A 17,077-nucleotide genomic window follows, 5' to 3' on the forward strand; every position below is an offset into this window, starting at 1 on the left:
AGTGAGGAATTAGGAAGAGAAGAAATAAAGGCATGCAGGGCAGGGTATGCAGAGAAAGTCCAGAGAGTCAGGAGTACAGCCTGAAGAGGAGTGAAGACATGACTGACCTGGGCATCCTCCTTAAGAATGGAGGTTCTGGAGGGAACCAAACAATCAAAAGAAGCCAAAGAGGCAGAGGATAGTTCTAATGGGGGAAATCCAGGGTTAAAAGGTGTCTAAGGCATAGAAGAGAAAGTCCAGGAAAATCAGGAGTACACCCTTGAAAGGAAAAGAATGGAAGGATTTGAACCTATAACATATCTTACTGAGTTTCACTCCTCTAATGTACTTAGATTCCTTGGGATACGTCCTACATAAAATCAATGAAGTTTTATTCCCCCTCCTCCTTTTAAATAAAAACTGCATTTGAATTCTAATTCCACTTAAAAGATTTGTATTATACAGGTCACTAAAGTTCTTTGAAGTTCTCCAAAGAGATGTGTTTCTTACCTTAGCAACAAACAAATTTCCTTTTGACTTGGAGTGTGAGAAATTTAAACCTCAGTAAAACAAGTAGAGAATAGAAAGTAATAAAAGACTTTTGAAAGGCGCTGCATTTGGAAACTTGTCAGGTCTCCACCAGGCTTTAGGGGACACTGGAATCTTGGAAGGCATTCATGTTCCTGGGCCAAGAGAATTGAATGCAGGCCTTCTCCAAAAGCATAAGCTTGGGTTGGACTTTGTTCCTTCTTATCTCCGACAGGGATAGTGACCTGGGCAGAGTGGATAGAGAGTCAGGAAGATCAGAGTCCAAGCAATGGCTCTGACACAAACTGTGAGGCTATGGGCAAATCACGTAACCTTTTGGTGCCCCAGGAAACCCTATAACATTATAAGTTGCAGGTGAATTGTTGATCTGGATAAGTGGAGGGCATTCTAGATCAAGAGTTTCTTGTATGGAAAACCTCCCATGGTACTGACCATTCTGTTGCAGCAAAGATAAATTGGACAACTCATGTACACAAAGGAGGGCAGAGAGAAGAAAAACACCCACTTGGGCCCTTGTAACTCAGTTCATTATGAAACACGCTAAAAACCACAAAGTGACAGTTAGATTCCCCGTGTGGTGTAGATGCTTCTGACTCAGTCCTGTTCATAGTCAGAAGGTTGAAATATTCTTAGAGGTAGTAAAAATAAAATCCTAATCTTGACCCCCTGTTTCCTTTTCTATGCTAATTCCATTATTTCTAAGATGAACATAACTGGGGTATACAGTTAGATTTGGGGACCCCTCCCACCTAAAGGTAAAATGTCCTCTTTAACAATGGCAAATTCTAGCCCCAGAAGGGGAGACTCCTTCCCTTTGTGAGACTCCTACAATATACAAGTAGTTGAGGGTGATATTTAAATTTATGGCTCAATTAATCAACATTTATTAAGCAACTGTTGTGTGCCAGACACTATGCTAAGCACCACGTGCAACAATACTCCTGTCCTATAAGGAGCTGTGAGGAACAACCAATAAAGATTTGGTTAAATGAAATGGAAGTATGTATGCTCAATAGTATCTTTGTGACATGGTATTTTCTTTCTCTGTTTGTTTTTTTTCTTTTTTAACAGAAAAGGTACAGGCAGAGAGCTGATGCTCTGAAGTTCACCAGTGTTACAGACAGTTCCCAGATGGAACATGCCAAGAGAAGCCAGGAGATGCAGAGTAATGTAAGTGCTGAGTCGTCCCTTGGAATAAGAAGGTTAGAGTTGGAGGAACCTCAGTCTCATAGATTGAGAGCTGGAAGGGACCTTAAAGGTCATTAAGTCCAACCTCCTCATATTGCAGATGGAGAAACTGAGGCAAAAGGATATCAAATGATTTGTCAAGACCCACATAGCTTACAACCCAATCCACTGTACCATGTTTCCTTTCCTCAAAAATATGTTGCCCATTTTCTAGGTAGGAACATATGGTGTGTGTGTGTGTGTGTGTGTGTGTGTGTGCGTGTGTGTGTGTGTGTGTGAAACTATTTGCCATATGTATAGAAGAGCAAGGATTTCAACTTAGGCTTATAGTCGAGTGTTGTTTCGACTACCTTTGTCACCTTGCCCCCATTCTCCACTGATCTCTTCTCCCGTGAGTCTGGTGAACTCCCAGGGACAGGTGCAGTAGTTGTCTAAGAAGCTGACCAAGGATGAAAATGGGCTGTCTTTTTTTAGCACTTTCAAACCTGCTCTACAAGACTAGCTTCCCGGAGTCCCTAATCCCTATCATTTTCATGAAACACACATGAGGATGTATTTGAGGACTAGACTGAAGCTATATTTTAGTTTTGATGAAATTGCCTTGAGTTTTTCTCCCTCTCTTGGGTTCAACTATATCTAATCCAGGTCAACTTGTATGGAGGTCATTGATTGTGCGCTTAGGGTCTCTCTCTGTTTAGTCATGTGCTGTTTGACATTTTTATTAGTGAATTGAAAAAAAAAACTAGAAGACCCACTTATCAGATTTGTAAGTTGGGATGGATAGCATTTACTAGGGTTAAATTCAAAGTCTTACATGGACTAAAAAAAAGTCAACTTTACGAAGTATTTCATAATATGGTTGTGGTTAGGCAACAGTTCATCTGAAAAAGATCTGGGGGTCTTAATGGACTATAGGCTCAACAAATATGATATAGTGGCCAACAAAACAAATGTGATCTGAGGCTACATTAAGAAAAGCATAGTTCCTAGGGCTAGGGAAGCCATGGCCCTCTCTACTCTGGTCAGTCCACATTTTAAGTATATGGTATTCAGTTCGGGGTAGTACATTTTAAGAAAGACATTGATAAAATGAAAAGTGTCCATGGGTGGGCAATCTGGTTGGCAAGGGGTATTGAGATCATGCCATATGGGGATCCCTTGAAGGCACTGGTGAAAGATGATGGTGGAGTGGAAAATAGTATGCTACTGGCTTCAAGGATTTGAAGAGCTGTCAAATGGGAGAAAGATTAAAATTATTTTGCTGGGTACTAGAATGTAGAAACAGGAGCAATGCGTAAAAGTTACAAAGATAGTCACCTACCCATGATACTAAGAGAAAGACAACGTACTACTGAATGGTTGTTCTTGGATTCTTTTTCTTATGGAGTAATACAGATGATGAATATCAGTTATATACACGGAAGTACAACACACAGAACTTCACATATGTATTAAATGCTTATTGAATTGAATCGTATTGATTCTCGTGCTGATATTTTGCTTTTATTGGCTAGGTGGCTTACAAGTCCGGGAATGAGCATTGTGTTCATCAATACACCATCAGCAAAGATGAGCCACTCTTCCTGCAGGCCAGAGCTAATGCCCAGCATCTTAGTGAGGTATTGGGAGAGGGATTGGATGTTGTACTCTTTTTATTCCTTAAATGAGATTTTATGCTTCATTTGAAATTCTGTAGACAACAGACAATGTGTTAGTGTCGTCTATGAGGTTATGTGTATTACATGCTTGGACTAGATCCTAATCTAACTCATTTGTGAGTCCATGAACGACCTGGTGATTTGGGGAACTACCAGCATGGAAAGTCCCTCCAATAACACCGATTGTAACCTGTCTATGCCTTAGCACCTAAGTCAGAAGGGGGTTACCCTACCTCTAACTTATATTCTATTTCTGATTAGCTCTTGAGGATGGGGTGAGGAAGAGTTATTTGGTGACATAACTCAATTACTCATACATCATCCAATGAGATAAATGTCCTAATTACTACAAGATTGTAAACTCCCATAAGAGCAGGGGCCTGTGTCTTATGTGAACTTTATATTTTCTCTCAGTGCCTAGCACAATGTCCAATACACAGATGCCTAATAAATGCTTGTGGACTGCACGAAACTGTGGATAGTTTAGAGACTTGTAAGTTATTCCCTACCAGGTGACTTAAGAATCAATACTTTTATTTCTCACGTAGCTTTAATGAGCTTCATTGTAGTTCCTTAGGTATTGGCAGGTGACATTTGGTGATTTCATTTTCCTTCCTAATGAGGCTATTAAGAAGTCTGAAGCCAACCTCTCACCTAAAGATTAATTTTTTTAAAAAATTGATATCTCTTTAGAAACTGTATAAGAGCAGCTGGGAGAAACAGAAAGCAAAAGGATTTGAACTTCGTCTGGACTCCTTGTCTTTTCTGTCAGCCAAGGCCAAGAGGGACCTAGCAAGTGATGTGAGTGGTTACCCAAGCTTTTAGAATGGATAATTGAAGCATAGACTATTACAGTTCCCAGAGACTTTAGAGACCATCTAGTTGAAGTCTTTCTTTTTACAATCGATAAAACAGGGACTCAGAGAGGGGAAATCCTGGGATTTACAATGAAAAGGGACTTAGAGATCATTTAGTCCCATTCTTTCATTTTAAAGATAATGCACAAGCCCAGAGAGGTGGGAAATGTCTTTCTCAGGGCCACACAGCTGCCCCTGAAACATAGCTAAGATTTGAACCCAGGTTTTTTGAATTCAAATCCAATAGAATGTTGGATTTGTAGGCAGGAAGACTTGAGATGGAATTCTGCCTCAGGCACTAACTTCTTTTGACTCAGTTTCCTTGTCTCTAAAATGGAGACAAAAAAGCACATACCTCAGCCTTGTGAAGGTCAAATTAGATGATAAAAAGCACCACATAAATATGAACGATTATTATTTTACCATGCTGTCTTTTAAATAACTCGCCCAAGGTCAGGTAGTCAGACCTGGAACTAGAACCCAAATATCCTGATAATAATAAAAGTTATAGTAAAATTACTTTGCATTCATATAGTACTTTTTAGACTTATTTTATTTTTTGTTTTTTATATATAATATTTTATTTTTTCCAATTCCATGTTAAAGCAAATTTTTTAGCATTTTGAAAAAAAGTTTTGAGTTCCAAATTCTATCCCTCCCTCACCTTCCCACTCCCTAAGATGGTAAACAATTTGATATAGGTTATACCATGTGCAAACACGTAAAACATTTCCAGATTACTCATTTTGTACAAGAAGATGAATTTTAAAAAAAGAATGAAAGTGAAAGACGGTAAACTTCAGTCTGTATTCAGATAGTATCGGTTCTTTCATAGAATCCTTTTAAGTTAAAAATGCTTTCGCATATGTAATAACAACTGACATTTGTTTAGCATTTCATGTTTTGCATGTTTTTCAATTGATCCTCACAATAACCCTGGGAGGAAAGTGCTAATATTATCTTCACTTTACAGATGGGGAAACTGAGGCAAACATAGATTTTTTTTTTTTAAAATGGCTTGCCAAGAATCACGTAACTAGCAATGGGATTTGAACCCAGGTCTTCCTGATTCCAAGTCTGGTGTTCTGTTGTTCAGCCATTTTTCAGTGGTGCCTGATTCTTCATGACCCCATTTGGGGTTTTCTTGGAAAAGATAGTGGAGTGGTTTGACATTTCCTTCTCCAGCTCATTTTGTAGATGAGGAAACTGAGGCAAACAGGATTAAGTGACTTGCCCACAGAGCAAGTGTCTGAGGCTTTTATTTGATGTCTCTAGCTTCCACTCCCACTCCAGAGTTTTTCCCCCTGAACAGTATATTTTTTTTATCTGCTCTACATTACTGAGTGTCTCACCTAAGTGGCATAGAGCCAAGGTTCTTAACCACTTTTGTCTGATGTGGACTCCTTTGGCAGTCCAATGAAGCCTGTGGACCACTCTCAGAACAATGTTTTTAAAATTATTAAAGGAAATTCTAAATTTTAGTTAGAGATGAATAAAAATCAAGATGTAAATTTTTTTCCTACCCAACTTAAGACCACCAGTTAGGAAAGACCTTCTGTTATAGAGGAAAACTTCTAAACTCTTACAATATTTTGTTTGTACTTAGGCAATTATTATCCTACCTTGTATTATATTTCCTTGAGCACATGCTTTCTCTCCCCTCCCAGATTGTCTTGAAGGCAAAGATTGTGTCTTTTCATCTTTGCATTTCCCTCAGACCCAGTATGGGGCTTTGAACATAGTAGGTGTTCAGTAAACATTCGCTGAATTGGATTTATAGAAATATACTCGATCAGGCCTGATCTGGGTTTCAAATATTCTGGGGGTTTGTTTTATTACCTATATTGACTATAGACCGAGGCCGGACCATTTCTCAAAGAAAGTCTCATGTGCCTTTGTGTGCTTTCTTCCTATTAGATAAAATACAAGGAGGACTATGAGAAGTCCAGAGGCAAATTGATTGGAGCCCAGGGTGTACAGGGTGATTCTCAGATGGCTCATTCTCTCCAAGTGTCCAAGCTGCAGAGTGATCTGGAATACAAGAGAAGATTTGAGGATGTCAAAACTCAGTGCCATGTTCCCATGGATATGATTCACCTTGTCCATGCCCAGAAGGCCCAACATTTAGCCACAGACATAGGATATAGGACGGCCTTGCATCAGTTTACTGCTCTGCCAACAGATATGAAAGTAGAATGGGCAAGGAAGGCATATGGTTTGCAAAGCGATGTAAGTTGCTTATTTTAAATGACACTCCCTGATTTCCATCCATTCAAAATAACTGTGTACTTAGGGTTTACACAGCCTTTACATAGAAGCTCCTGTTCAAAATGTTTAGTTTCCCAGTGAGTTCACTCTTGGCCTTGCAGTCAACAAACTTAGGTTCCCACCAGCAAAGAAGTTGTGGGGCTATCTTCTTCATGGGGTATTTTCACAATAGTTTCAAATATTCATGGAATATTTCCATATTCACATTTTTTTCCATGTAGAACTGTGTGTGTGGGGGGGTGGGCAGGAATTTTGTTTGTGTCATCTTAACTATGATGGAAAAAGAGGCTATAATGGAATGAGTGGGCTCTGCTTTGTGGGCTTTTGGGGAAAGGGCCTGGTAATGTAGAAGGCTCTTTATAAATTTTTATTTGTCGATCGACGTTGTTTCACTTACACCGCCCTTCCAGGAAATGGTAGCTTCGACAGTGAAAATTATCAGTTATTTCCCCCCTTCTTTGCCCTCCTGACCCCTACTTGTACTTTCAAAAAATTTTCATTTTTTTCAGTTTAGCTCAGTATGGATCAGTAGTGGCCATGAACCGAGGCATCAGGACAGATGCGGCTGAATGTTGCACTTTGGGGGCAGACATAGCCTCACCAGTGTGGTTACTCCATGGTAGAAAGGTGAACTAGTTTCAGCGAGGGATCCATTTAAATGGCCATTCCCATTAAAACTCCTTGTATAGTGGCAAGTAAAGGAATATTTTGCCCCATGGAGATGTGTAGGAAGGAACTGAAACCGCAGGAAGCATTGAATGTCTTGTGAAATTCCATCAAATAGTTTTCCACCTGCGTTCTGTTGTGCATTCTCATTTTCTTCTCCCCTGCATGTCATTTTAAAGAAGAAAACTGGTAAGGCAGACAATGAGATCTGCTCCTTTCAGCTGCTGGAGTCAGGATTGAAGTCAATAATGAGGAAAAAGGTTGAGTTCCCCCCTCCTCCTCATAAGGCTGCGTATCACACAAAGTCATCCTAAGCAGAGATGGCTCCAATTTTTAAAAATTAATTTAATATTTTTTTTGAGGGAGGGGAGGCTCTACCTGTGACTGTGCAGAAGCAGATGAAACAAAAGCAGGAGCTAATTTGACTCAGTTGGTCTCTGGGCTATGTCAGGATCCTTTAATGGTGCTTTAAATGTCTGAGCACCAACAATGGTGCATTTTTTTTCTTTGTCAGAACCAATATAGAGCCGATTTGAACTGGATGAAAGGAGCCGGATGGATAGCCACTGGGTCATTAAATGTGGAACAGGCTAAGAAGGCAGGAGAACTCATTAGTGAGGTGAGATTTCGTGACAGCATGTAACAGAACTGGCTGCATTATGTGTGCAAAATTCCTGTATAAAATTAAAATCATTTCCACTCAAAAGGCAAAGAAAAAGGCAATGCCACATGAAAGGACTCCAAACCCAGACTAGGACTGGTAATTAGAGGGAAACCACATACCAAACACACGCCGGTAGGAGCCCATATAGCCTTTGCAAAAACAAAGTAGGTGACAAATGATATTATGAATAATAATGGCAATCAAACAGCGCTCAATTGCTACCCACTAGCTTACCTTTTTAACGAAGCAACATAGGAGAGATGATGAAAAGATACGTTTATTGCACCCAGAAAGCCCTTTTGTCACTTTATACACACATTTCTCCATTCCTCCCCTCCTCCCCTTGGTCCCCAAACACCTTAGACATCCGTGGAGTGCCCAGCACTCTGTATAATTCAGCCCTTTGGGTGTCTCACCTGCATTTTAATGGGGGCTATCCAAGTTTAGCCATACTGAATGGACCTTTCCCTAAGGCATCCCTGTGTTCTCTAGACTAATTGCACTACAGTTGAGGGAAGGGTGTTTCTCTCACATTTGAGGACAACCTAGTTGAACCAATCTTTGGGAACCAGACAGGGAGATAGAATTAAGGTCAGCTCTGTTCAATAAGCATTTTTAAAAGCAACTATGATATGTCAAAAAGCAGTGTGGCACAATCCATTGAGAGCTGTCCTCAGAAGACCTGGGTTCATGCTGACAGATATTGCCTGTGTGACCCTGAGTAAGTCTCTTAATGGTGACTCAGTGATGTAGGCAGCTCACTAAGAATATACGTTGAAGACAAAGTTCCAGCCTGCATTGGTAAAGGGAGTTTCCTCACCAGGCTGCTCCCTATTGAAAATAAATCATAGGTATCTATCCCTATGCCTGCCATATGCTAGACACTATCCTAGCATCTGGGGATAAAAAGGACAAAAGTAACAATATGTGCCCTCAGGGAGATTACATCCTCTTTTGGGGGGATAAAGCTGGCACAAAGACAAAGTGATTGGGGAAAAAAACACTGATAGCTAGAGGGAGCAGGGAAGGCCTCAAATCAGAGATGGCCCACCTGGGCTGGGCCTTGAAGGGAGCTGAGAATCCAAGGACAGGGGTGAGGAAGAACATCTTAGGCTAAACCTCGGTGAATGTCCCCAGCCAAAATCTCCTTTTGTTCTTGTCCTTAATGTGCCTTTAGGCATCAGTCTGATGGCCCTAGGGACATTCTGCATTTTTATAAAGGGCTGAAGCCCTGGAAACCTGGCCTAGTGGTGACAAAAACCTGACACATACCTGATTGGGACCTTAGGTCAAAAATGTAAACACGTTGTACGCTAGGCACTGAGATACCTAGTTTCTGCCCTCAAAGAGCTTACAGTCTAGTAGGGGTGAGAAGACATATGTAGATAAATATAAGAGTAAAATACATTGATCTGCCATTTGGGGAATTGCACAATCTGACTGCTAGTGGCCATTTTAGTCTGTAAGAATACAGAATAAAAACATAAAGATGGTTCAGTTTTCACCCCAAGGGACACTATCTTCTTGGGGGTTCATATTACCCTGTATAATAGATTCCCAATTACCATAACAAAGTTGTATTTTTTAGTACTTTCCCCTTGAGGCTAGCTTCTATCTGCTCCATAGTGGGCACCTAATATATGAATGCTTGTTTCCTTTCTTCCTTCCTTCCTACTTTCCTTTCCCTCCTTCCCTCCTTCCTTCTCTCCTTCCTTCTTTTCCTCCTTCCTCCCTTCCTTTGTTCTTCTCTCCCTCCTTTCTTCCTTTTTTTCCTTCTTACCTTTCTCCCTCCCTTCTTTTCTTGTAAAGATTTATGTATTTGTTATATCTGGCAGCTAGGTGGTAAGATGGTTAGAGCCCTGGGTCTGGAGTCAGGAAGACCTGAATTCAAATGTGCCTTCAGCCATTTACTACCTGTGCAACCCTGGGCAAGTCACTTAACCCCTGTTTGCCTCAGTTTTCTCATCTGTAAAATGGGGATAATACTAGCTCCTACCTCCCAGGATTCTTGTAAGGCTCCAATGAGATAATAACTGTTAAGTTAAACTGTACAGTGCCTGGCACATAATAAGTGCTATGTAATGTCAGTTATTATTGGTTTTATTATTACTTGAGGACAGGAACTACGTTTGCTTTTTCTTTGTATTCCTACTAATTAGCATAACATCTGGCACATAGTAAGCACTGATTGAATATTGGTTAATTAATTGATTTCTATAGCACACATGACTTTGGTTGGCCTGTTTTGTGCCATCTCAATTAATCCACAAGCATTTATTAAGCACCTATTATGGTGCTGGGGATAAAAAGACAAAAAAAACCCCCCACAATCCTTGTTCACAAGGGGTCAACAGGCCCATGGCCTAACAGACCACAGGGTTTCAAAAGACCTTTTGGTTCTACCAGAAGATGGTTCATGAGATTCAGAGGAGGCACTCTTGGGATGGCTGCCATACCAGAGGGACATGGGCTTTGCACGTTCTATAGGAACGTATTTTTAGTTCTAGAATTTGTAATAATGAGTCCAAAGATCATGTCCACATATAAAATGAAATGGAGAATTATGATCATTTAAGTTTCATTGTTTAAAAATGCATTTTCTTAGGGGCAGCTAGGTGGCACAGTAAGTAGAGCACTGGCTTTGGAGTCAGGAGGACCTCAGTTCAAATCTGGCCTCAAGACACCTGACACTTACTAGCTGTGTGACCTTGGGCAAGTCACTTAACCCCAATTGCCCTGCCTTCCCCTCTGCAAAAAAAATGCATTTTCTTCAATTGCTTACTTATTTGCCACCTCCCCTATCTCCACCCCCACCCTATACATATTGGGTTTTTTTAGACAGAATTATCCTATTGTGGTTTTAATTCTTTGCCTAATTTTAGAGCCTTGAACAAATGAATTTGCTTAACTTCTTTGATGCTTTGCAAGATTCCAGTCTTTAATTGTGTTAAGTGGTTTTAAAGAAGATAATTAAACTTTTGCAACATTTCACAGGCCACTTTTTATCAGATGCTCTGGCTATGAGTGTATATTTAGCGCTGCAAAGTATCTCAGAAGTCACCTGATCCAACTCCCTCATTTTACAGATGAGGAAATGAGGTTCAGCAAAGTTGAGTCACTTTCCCAAGGTCACATAGATAGTAATAGAGATTCTAGCACCCTTCTACTGTATCACCCTGATTCTCGAGCTGAACTAGATCTGTGCCATATGCACAGACCTCTACTGTTTCAGGATGAAAACTGAACACTTGTGAGAGTCACAGTACACACAGGCATGTTGACTCAAGAATTTTCTTTGGGCAGAAGAAAAAGCACACTCTAATCTTTCTGGCCCAGAGACAAGTTAGTAGCTGGAAATAGACAGTGAGAAAAATGATACCATTACCTTACTTACCCTTTAAATAAATTGGCCAAGTAGGGGAAAATATCGTGGTGGGCCTTGCTTTTAGAAAGGGTGAATAGGGTGGTTATAAAAGGCATCACTTCAAAGTTCCTTAAAATAATAATTAGCCTAGTTCATTTTAAATATGGTTTGCTTGTTTGGTTTTTTTAAAAATTCATTTATACTCAGTTTTTCAGGAACACTTAAAATCAGGTAAATGCCGTTTTGCCAACCTAACATTGAATTGCCATAATTTATATTTGTGCCTTATTTTCATTTATAGCCCCCTCAGCACAAGGCCCTGTATGTAACAAGTGTTTAAAAATACTTGTTGAATGAATGGATGTTTTAAGTTCTATATTCTGCCATGATGCCTTTTCTGAATAACAGTATTATTTTTGTCATCATTATTATAAATGTCAATGAGAGCCTACTGTGTGAGTGGCCTAAATGGGACCTAGAAATGACTACGCTAGTCTGTGTAAACTGACATGTGGCATGTTAAGTGAGCTGTTTTTGACTCTGCCATGCTCCTGTGTGGGAAGAGAATAGAAAACTTCAGATGTTAAATGTAACCATTCCAGAATTTTTTTTTTTTGCTTAGAGGAACTAAAAATATGTAAACAACACACTACATAGTATTTGAAGCCTTTAAAAGCCCATTTCTAAATGTGGCTCTTACAATGTTTTACTGGGATAACCTAATTTTGAGGTGTTCTCTTTGTATCGGGTAGAACTACTTTAATGTTAATTGACACAAGGTTATGCTGAAATTGAAACAAATATTAACCCGAAGGCACCCAGGACATAAAGATGGAGGAAGTGGAATTATAATTATGTTCACAAATTCACTCTAATCTCAAGCAACCTATGATTTTTCTCTTTCAAATGGCATGAAAGAACCACACAAAATTCACAGCTTTGATCTTTTTCTGCTCAACAGAAGAAGTACCGTCAGCATCCGTGGGCTTTGAAGTTTACCAGTATTAAAGACACTCCTGAGATGGTCCAGGCTAGAATTAGTTACACCCAAGCAGTGGATGTAAGTTATGATGTATATGCATTATTATTATGGAGTGGGATCCTCTTTCAGCAACTCGATGGAAGCCAAAGCATTTCTCAGTCTTGCTCTCCCTGTTGTCCTAAGGATGAGCAAACTTTTCTGTACTAGTGAGATAGACCTAGAATGGGTGGCTTTTCATTGGTATGGACACAGAGTGTTATTTTTTTTTTATGATGAGAAGCAGGCATCTATCCCCACCTTGTAAAGACCCATCCAAATTTCTGTTCTCTATATTACCTTCTGTTGTGATGCTCCCTCATTTTCCACCCCCTCTCTATACCAACTTCCCCCTGTCCCTTTTAAAAGACATTATTTTTAGAGTAGGAATTTTTCTTTTTGTTTTTGTTATTGCTTTTGTCTTTTAGTTATAACATACAAATGGCATGCCTGGTGCTACAATGAGACCCCAAGGCTAGGCACCTTTAACACCGGAAATCATTTGAGCATGCTCTGAGGATATTAAGTTTAATTTTCAAACTGTTTCTCCATCCCCTTCATTTTCAAGTTCTGACAAGAAGTGAAACAAATTCAATCAGAATTTGGCTTTGTGTCTATCTCCACAGCACAGAGTGAAATGATGATCGGACATTTGTCCAGTTTATCTCTCACGTGGAAGTTCTTTGGACTTTAGGGGGCTCAACTGCAAAATGATGGAATTGGACTGGATTATTTTTAAGGCCCCTGTTAGGTCGATGAGTCCATATTTGGAATTATAAAAATTCACTGTACGGCACATCATCTTAGTTTAGTTGCCTGCATTGGGACTTTTTTTTTCCACTTTGCTTTGCCTATGCCTTCTTCACTGTGCAGACATGCCTAAAATAGTTTGAAACCACCTTAATTTCCCACTAAGTGGCACATTTTAGAAAGTTTAGGCAGGAGCCAAATTTCCCATTACATCTGCAAATTGAACAGATGTTTGTTGTCATCACTGTACTTTGTCGGTCTGACATTCTAGAATAATCCGAGGTTCATTTTAATGCTTTCAAATTGTAAAGGTAATGAATTGTGTCTGTCTTTATTTTAGACTCAAAAAAAAATAAACATTGAAAACTGGGGAAGGTTGATGGTGAAACAATCTTTTTCTATGTTGAGAAAACTGCCGGATCCTTTAGTTAACTAACTCTAGGGGGCACTGCTGTGATATTTAGAAACATGGACTCATTAAATAAGATTTAGGGTCTGGGACAGCCCAGCCCAGAATATTTTATAGTTCAAACGGGAAACACCAGAGGCACCATACTAGGGTACCCACATTTACTGCTAGGTTAATCGTAAGTGCAGCATGAGCATGGTCGAGATTAGAGCAGACATACTGAGGCATTGCAGATGGAACCAAATGCATTGAAAACTTAAGGAAATTAAAATTATTCAAGAAGTGGCCATCTTATCTGGTGGCTTTTCAAATCTGATATCTACTAGTAGCTTGTGGATGAACACAATCACGATATGTTCCTTTTCCTTCCTCATCTTGTAGTCATACAGTTGAATGAGTTCTTAACTTGAAATCAGAGAGCCAGACTGAAACTCAGCTGTATTCCCACCTGTGTGACTTTGGGCAAATCACTTAGCCTTTCTGAGCTGCTTTTTCCTCATCTATAAAATGAAGGGGTTGGACTGGATGACCTCTGAGGAGGCCCTTTCCACCTCTAAATTCTATGATTTCCACTGCATTCTTCAGGTGAGAGTTAACTTAGCAGGGGAGGTCTGAGTCTGTCATGTTCTAAGCAGTGACAAAGAGAAATGTTCCAGTGAGATTGTGGAATATCTAAGGAGAGGGGGGTGGGATATTGAGATCTGCATATAGTAGACATTTGCATCACAACTATTGGACTTGGTCACTTGGTAGCTCGAGGAGCAATGTGAAATGGACTCCATTTTTAATCAGAAACTTATCCCTGTTTGCAGAGGCTGTACAGGGAGCATGGAGAAGACATAAAACATCATTACACTCAGACTGCTGATCTCCCTGAAGTCCTCCTGGCCAAACTGAATGCCATGAACATCAGTGAGGTGAGGTTGATTTTTGAGACAGATGCTGCTCTTTAGCAAGAGAAGATCTACGTATATTTTAAAGAATAATAATAACTTGGGTAAAGGGAATACTTTCCTTGAAAAGGAGAAATCTCTCTTTGCATGAAGGACACTAATTCTAGAGAATTAGAATGGGAAAGCATGAATGTATAGGTAGGGTGTGTTACTTCAAGTCTCTCCCCAATCCAGCCCATCCTCCTCTACTCAGCTGCCAAAGTGATCTTCCTAAAGAGTAGTTCTTTTTTTTTAAATTAGAATTTTTTTATTTTTAGTTTACAACACTCAGTTTTACATGTTCTTGAGTTTCAAATTTTCTTCCCTCTCCTCCCCTCCCCTCAAGATGGCATGCAGTCCGATATAGATTCTACATAAACCTTCACGTTAAATTTATTTACACAATAGTCAAGTTGCAAAGAATTATGACCAATGGAATGAATCATGAGATATCACCCGCTCCTCATTAAATTGTGGTGGCTAGGGGCAGCTAGATGGTACAGTGAGTAGAGCACTGGCCTTGGAGCCAGGAGGACCTGAGTTCAAATCCGGGCTCAGACACTTGACACATGTACTAGCTGTGTGACCTTGGGCAAGTCACTTAACCCCAATTGCCCTGCCTTCCTCCCCTCAAAAAAAAAATTGTGGTGGCTACCTGTTGCACGCTGGAGCAAATATAAGATCTTCTGTTTTGGCTTTTAGAGCCTTTCACAACTTGGCCTCTTCCTCCTTTCCAGTCTTCTTATATTTTGATCTCCTCTTGATACTCTATGACCCCAAAAAACTGGCTTTCTTGCTATTCCTTGTATCTAACACTCCATCTCTTGACTCCATGTCTATTGACTGGCCACCCTCTCAGAATTCCCTTCCTCTTCCCCTCTGCTTCCTGTCTTTCCTGTCTTCCTTCAAGATTCAGCTCCCATCCCACCTTTTGCAAGAGGCCTTTCCCAGTACCTCCCCCAACCCCAGGTCCCTTATCTCTGCGATTACCTTCATTACACTATATATGTCTTACAGGGACATAGATATTTGCATGTCATCTCCTCCATTAGAATGTAAACTCCTTGTGGGCAGGGAGTTTTTGCCTTTCTTTGTATTCTCAGAACTTTATACAGAGCCTGGCACAGAAAGAACACTTAATAAATGCTTTGCGATGATGATGATGATGGTGATGGTAATGATGATGATGATAATGATGACGATGAGGATGGCTAATGAGTTATCAAAATCCTTAGAGCTGATCTTGGAGCAGATGTGCAGATGTATACCAATGAAAGCATGATTGTTTCCATGTTTTCGAGTGACTAGTATGTACAAGGCCCTGTTCTATGCCTGGTATATAAAGAACATTTAATAAATATTTGATGATAATGAGGATGGTGATGATGATGGGCTAATGAGTCATCAAAGGCCTTGGAACTGATTTCAGAGCAGTTGTATACCAATGAAAATATGGGTGTCTCCATGTTTTTGAGTGATTTATATGTGCAAGACTGGGTTTGTTCTAGGGGGTTGGATCATGGTGGAGTAGAGTGAAAATTTAACACATGGCCTATGCTTTCAGGATGCTTATGATTTGGAGAGGGAGATAAACACAAAAAGATAATATATGATAATATAAGGGATAGCACAAAGCCTTATATTGGACAATATTTAGCTTATTTATATTTATATAATACAGGCTTCTTCTTTGTATGTAAGCAACATTTACTTTCTTGACAGGCAACATGGCGTATTGAATGGAAAACCAGTCATGGAATTAGGGAGACTCAGGTTTAGGGCTTGCCTCTGACACATACTGGTTGTATGACCATGGGCAAAGTACTTACTCTCTTAGTGCCCCAAGCAACATTATGTGTAAGTTGTATCTTTAAGAAGAGTTCCTCACATTGATGTAATCATAGATTGGCCCTCTCTCTGACAAAAAAAAATAAAGAAAAGAGAGAGAGTTTATTATTTTAAGCCTGAGGAATCTATAGCTGTAATGGGAAGCCAATGGAAGCACCTTCCCAATGCAAGTGTTTATTGAATGGAACAGTGATGATTCAATAATATTTGTTGGATGGACAGATGAGCAAATCAGTGAATTCATTTTGGTAACCTAGTGGTTCGGAAGCCTTCAGGTCAAATGAAGAAATCAATTTGTGTTCATTTTTTTTCCCCAGACACGATACAAAGAATCCTGGAGCAAGCTTAGAGATGGTGGCTATAAACTGAGGCTAGATGCCCTTCCATTCCAGGCTGCAAAGGCATCAAGTGAAATCATAAGTGATGTGAGTTTTTGTTGTGATTGTCTTGTCAATGTTAAATACGAAAATGTTTTCGTATTTTTCTCTCAAATCCCTGCCTCATTTTCCATACCTGTGGATATTCTGACGTTCTAAACTGATGAGTTGATTACCTTTTTTCATCCAGAATGCATTGAATCTCATAAAACAAGCATTTATTAAACTACTCTCTGCAAGGCACTGTGCTAGGTATGCAGCATACAGAGATAAAACTGAAAACAACCTTGCCTTCGTGGAGTTTACATATAAAGAATTAAGTATATAGAAGATAATTTGAGAAGGAGGGAGAGGGAGCAGAGGATCAGAGAGGGCTTCCTGTAGGTTGACTCCCTCCCCTATGAGCTGGGTCCACACCACTGCTGCCCCTCCCCCAGCTGCTGCCATATCTACTTCTTCCACTGACTCTTTTTGGCTACTGTCTCCGGGGCTGCAGGTTTGTCTGAGAAGGTTAAATGGATACCTAGGGTTCACCTCCCTACCCATACTA

At 39.9% G+C, this 17,077-nt stretch overlaps 1 protein-coding gene across 3 annotated transcripts in view; it reads left to right on the forward strand.

The window, feature by feature from the left end:
- The window catches only part of LOC118829017 (nebulin related anchoring protein), an 87,314-nt gene that overhangs the window by 42,543 nt on the left and 27,694 nt on the right, over positions 1-17,077 (forward strand). For all 3 annotated transcript variants that reach the window (XM_036735942.1, XM_036735941.1, XM_036735943.1), the window contains 8 exons: positions 1,600-1,698; positions 3,231-3,335; positions 4,068-4,175; positions 6,149-6,460; positions 7,680-7,784; positions 12,155-12,253; positions 14,183-14,287; positions 16,468-16,575. In XM_036735942.1, coding sequence (XP_036591837.1) covers positions 1,600-1,698; positions 3,231-3,335; positions 4,068-4,175; positions 6,149-6,460; positions 7,680-7,784; positions 12,155-12,253; positions 14,183-14,287; positions 16,468-16,575 — 1,041 coding nt within the window. The remainder of the gene's footprint in view (positions 1-1,599; positions 1,699-3,230; positions 3,336-4,067; positions 4,176-6,148; positions 6,461-7,679; positions 7,785-12,154; positions 12,254-14,182; positions 14,288-16,467; positions 16,576-17,077) is intronic.

This window comes from Trichosurus vulpecula, chromosome 8 (genome assembly GCF_011100635.1).
Source record: "Trichosurus vulpecula isolate mTriVul1 chromosome 8, mTriVul1.pri, whole genome shotgun sequence".
NCBI classification, from domain to species: Eukaryota; Metazoa; Chordata; class Mammalia; order Diprotodontia; family Phalangeridae; genus Trichosurus; species Trichosurus vulpecula.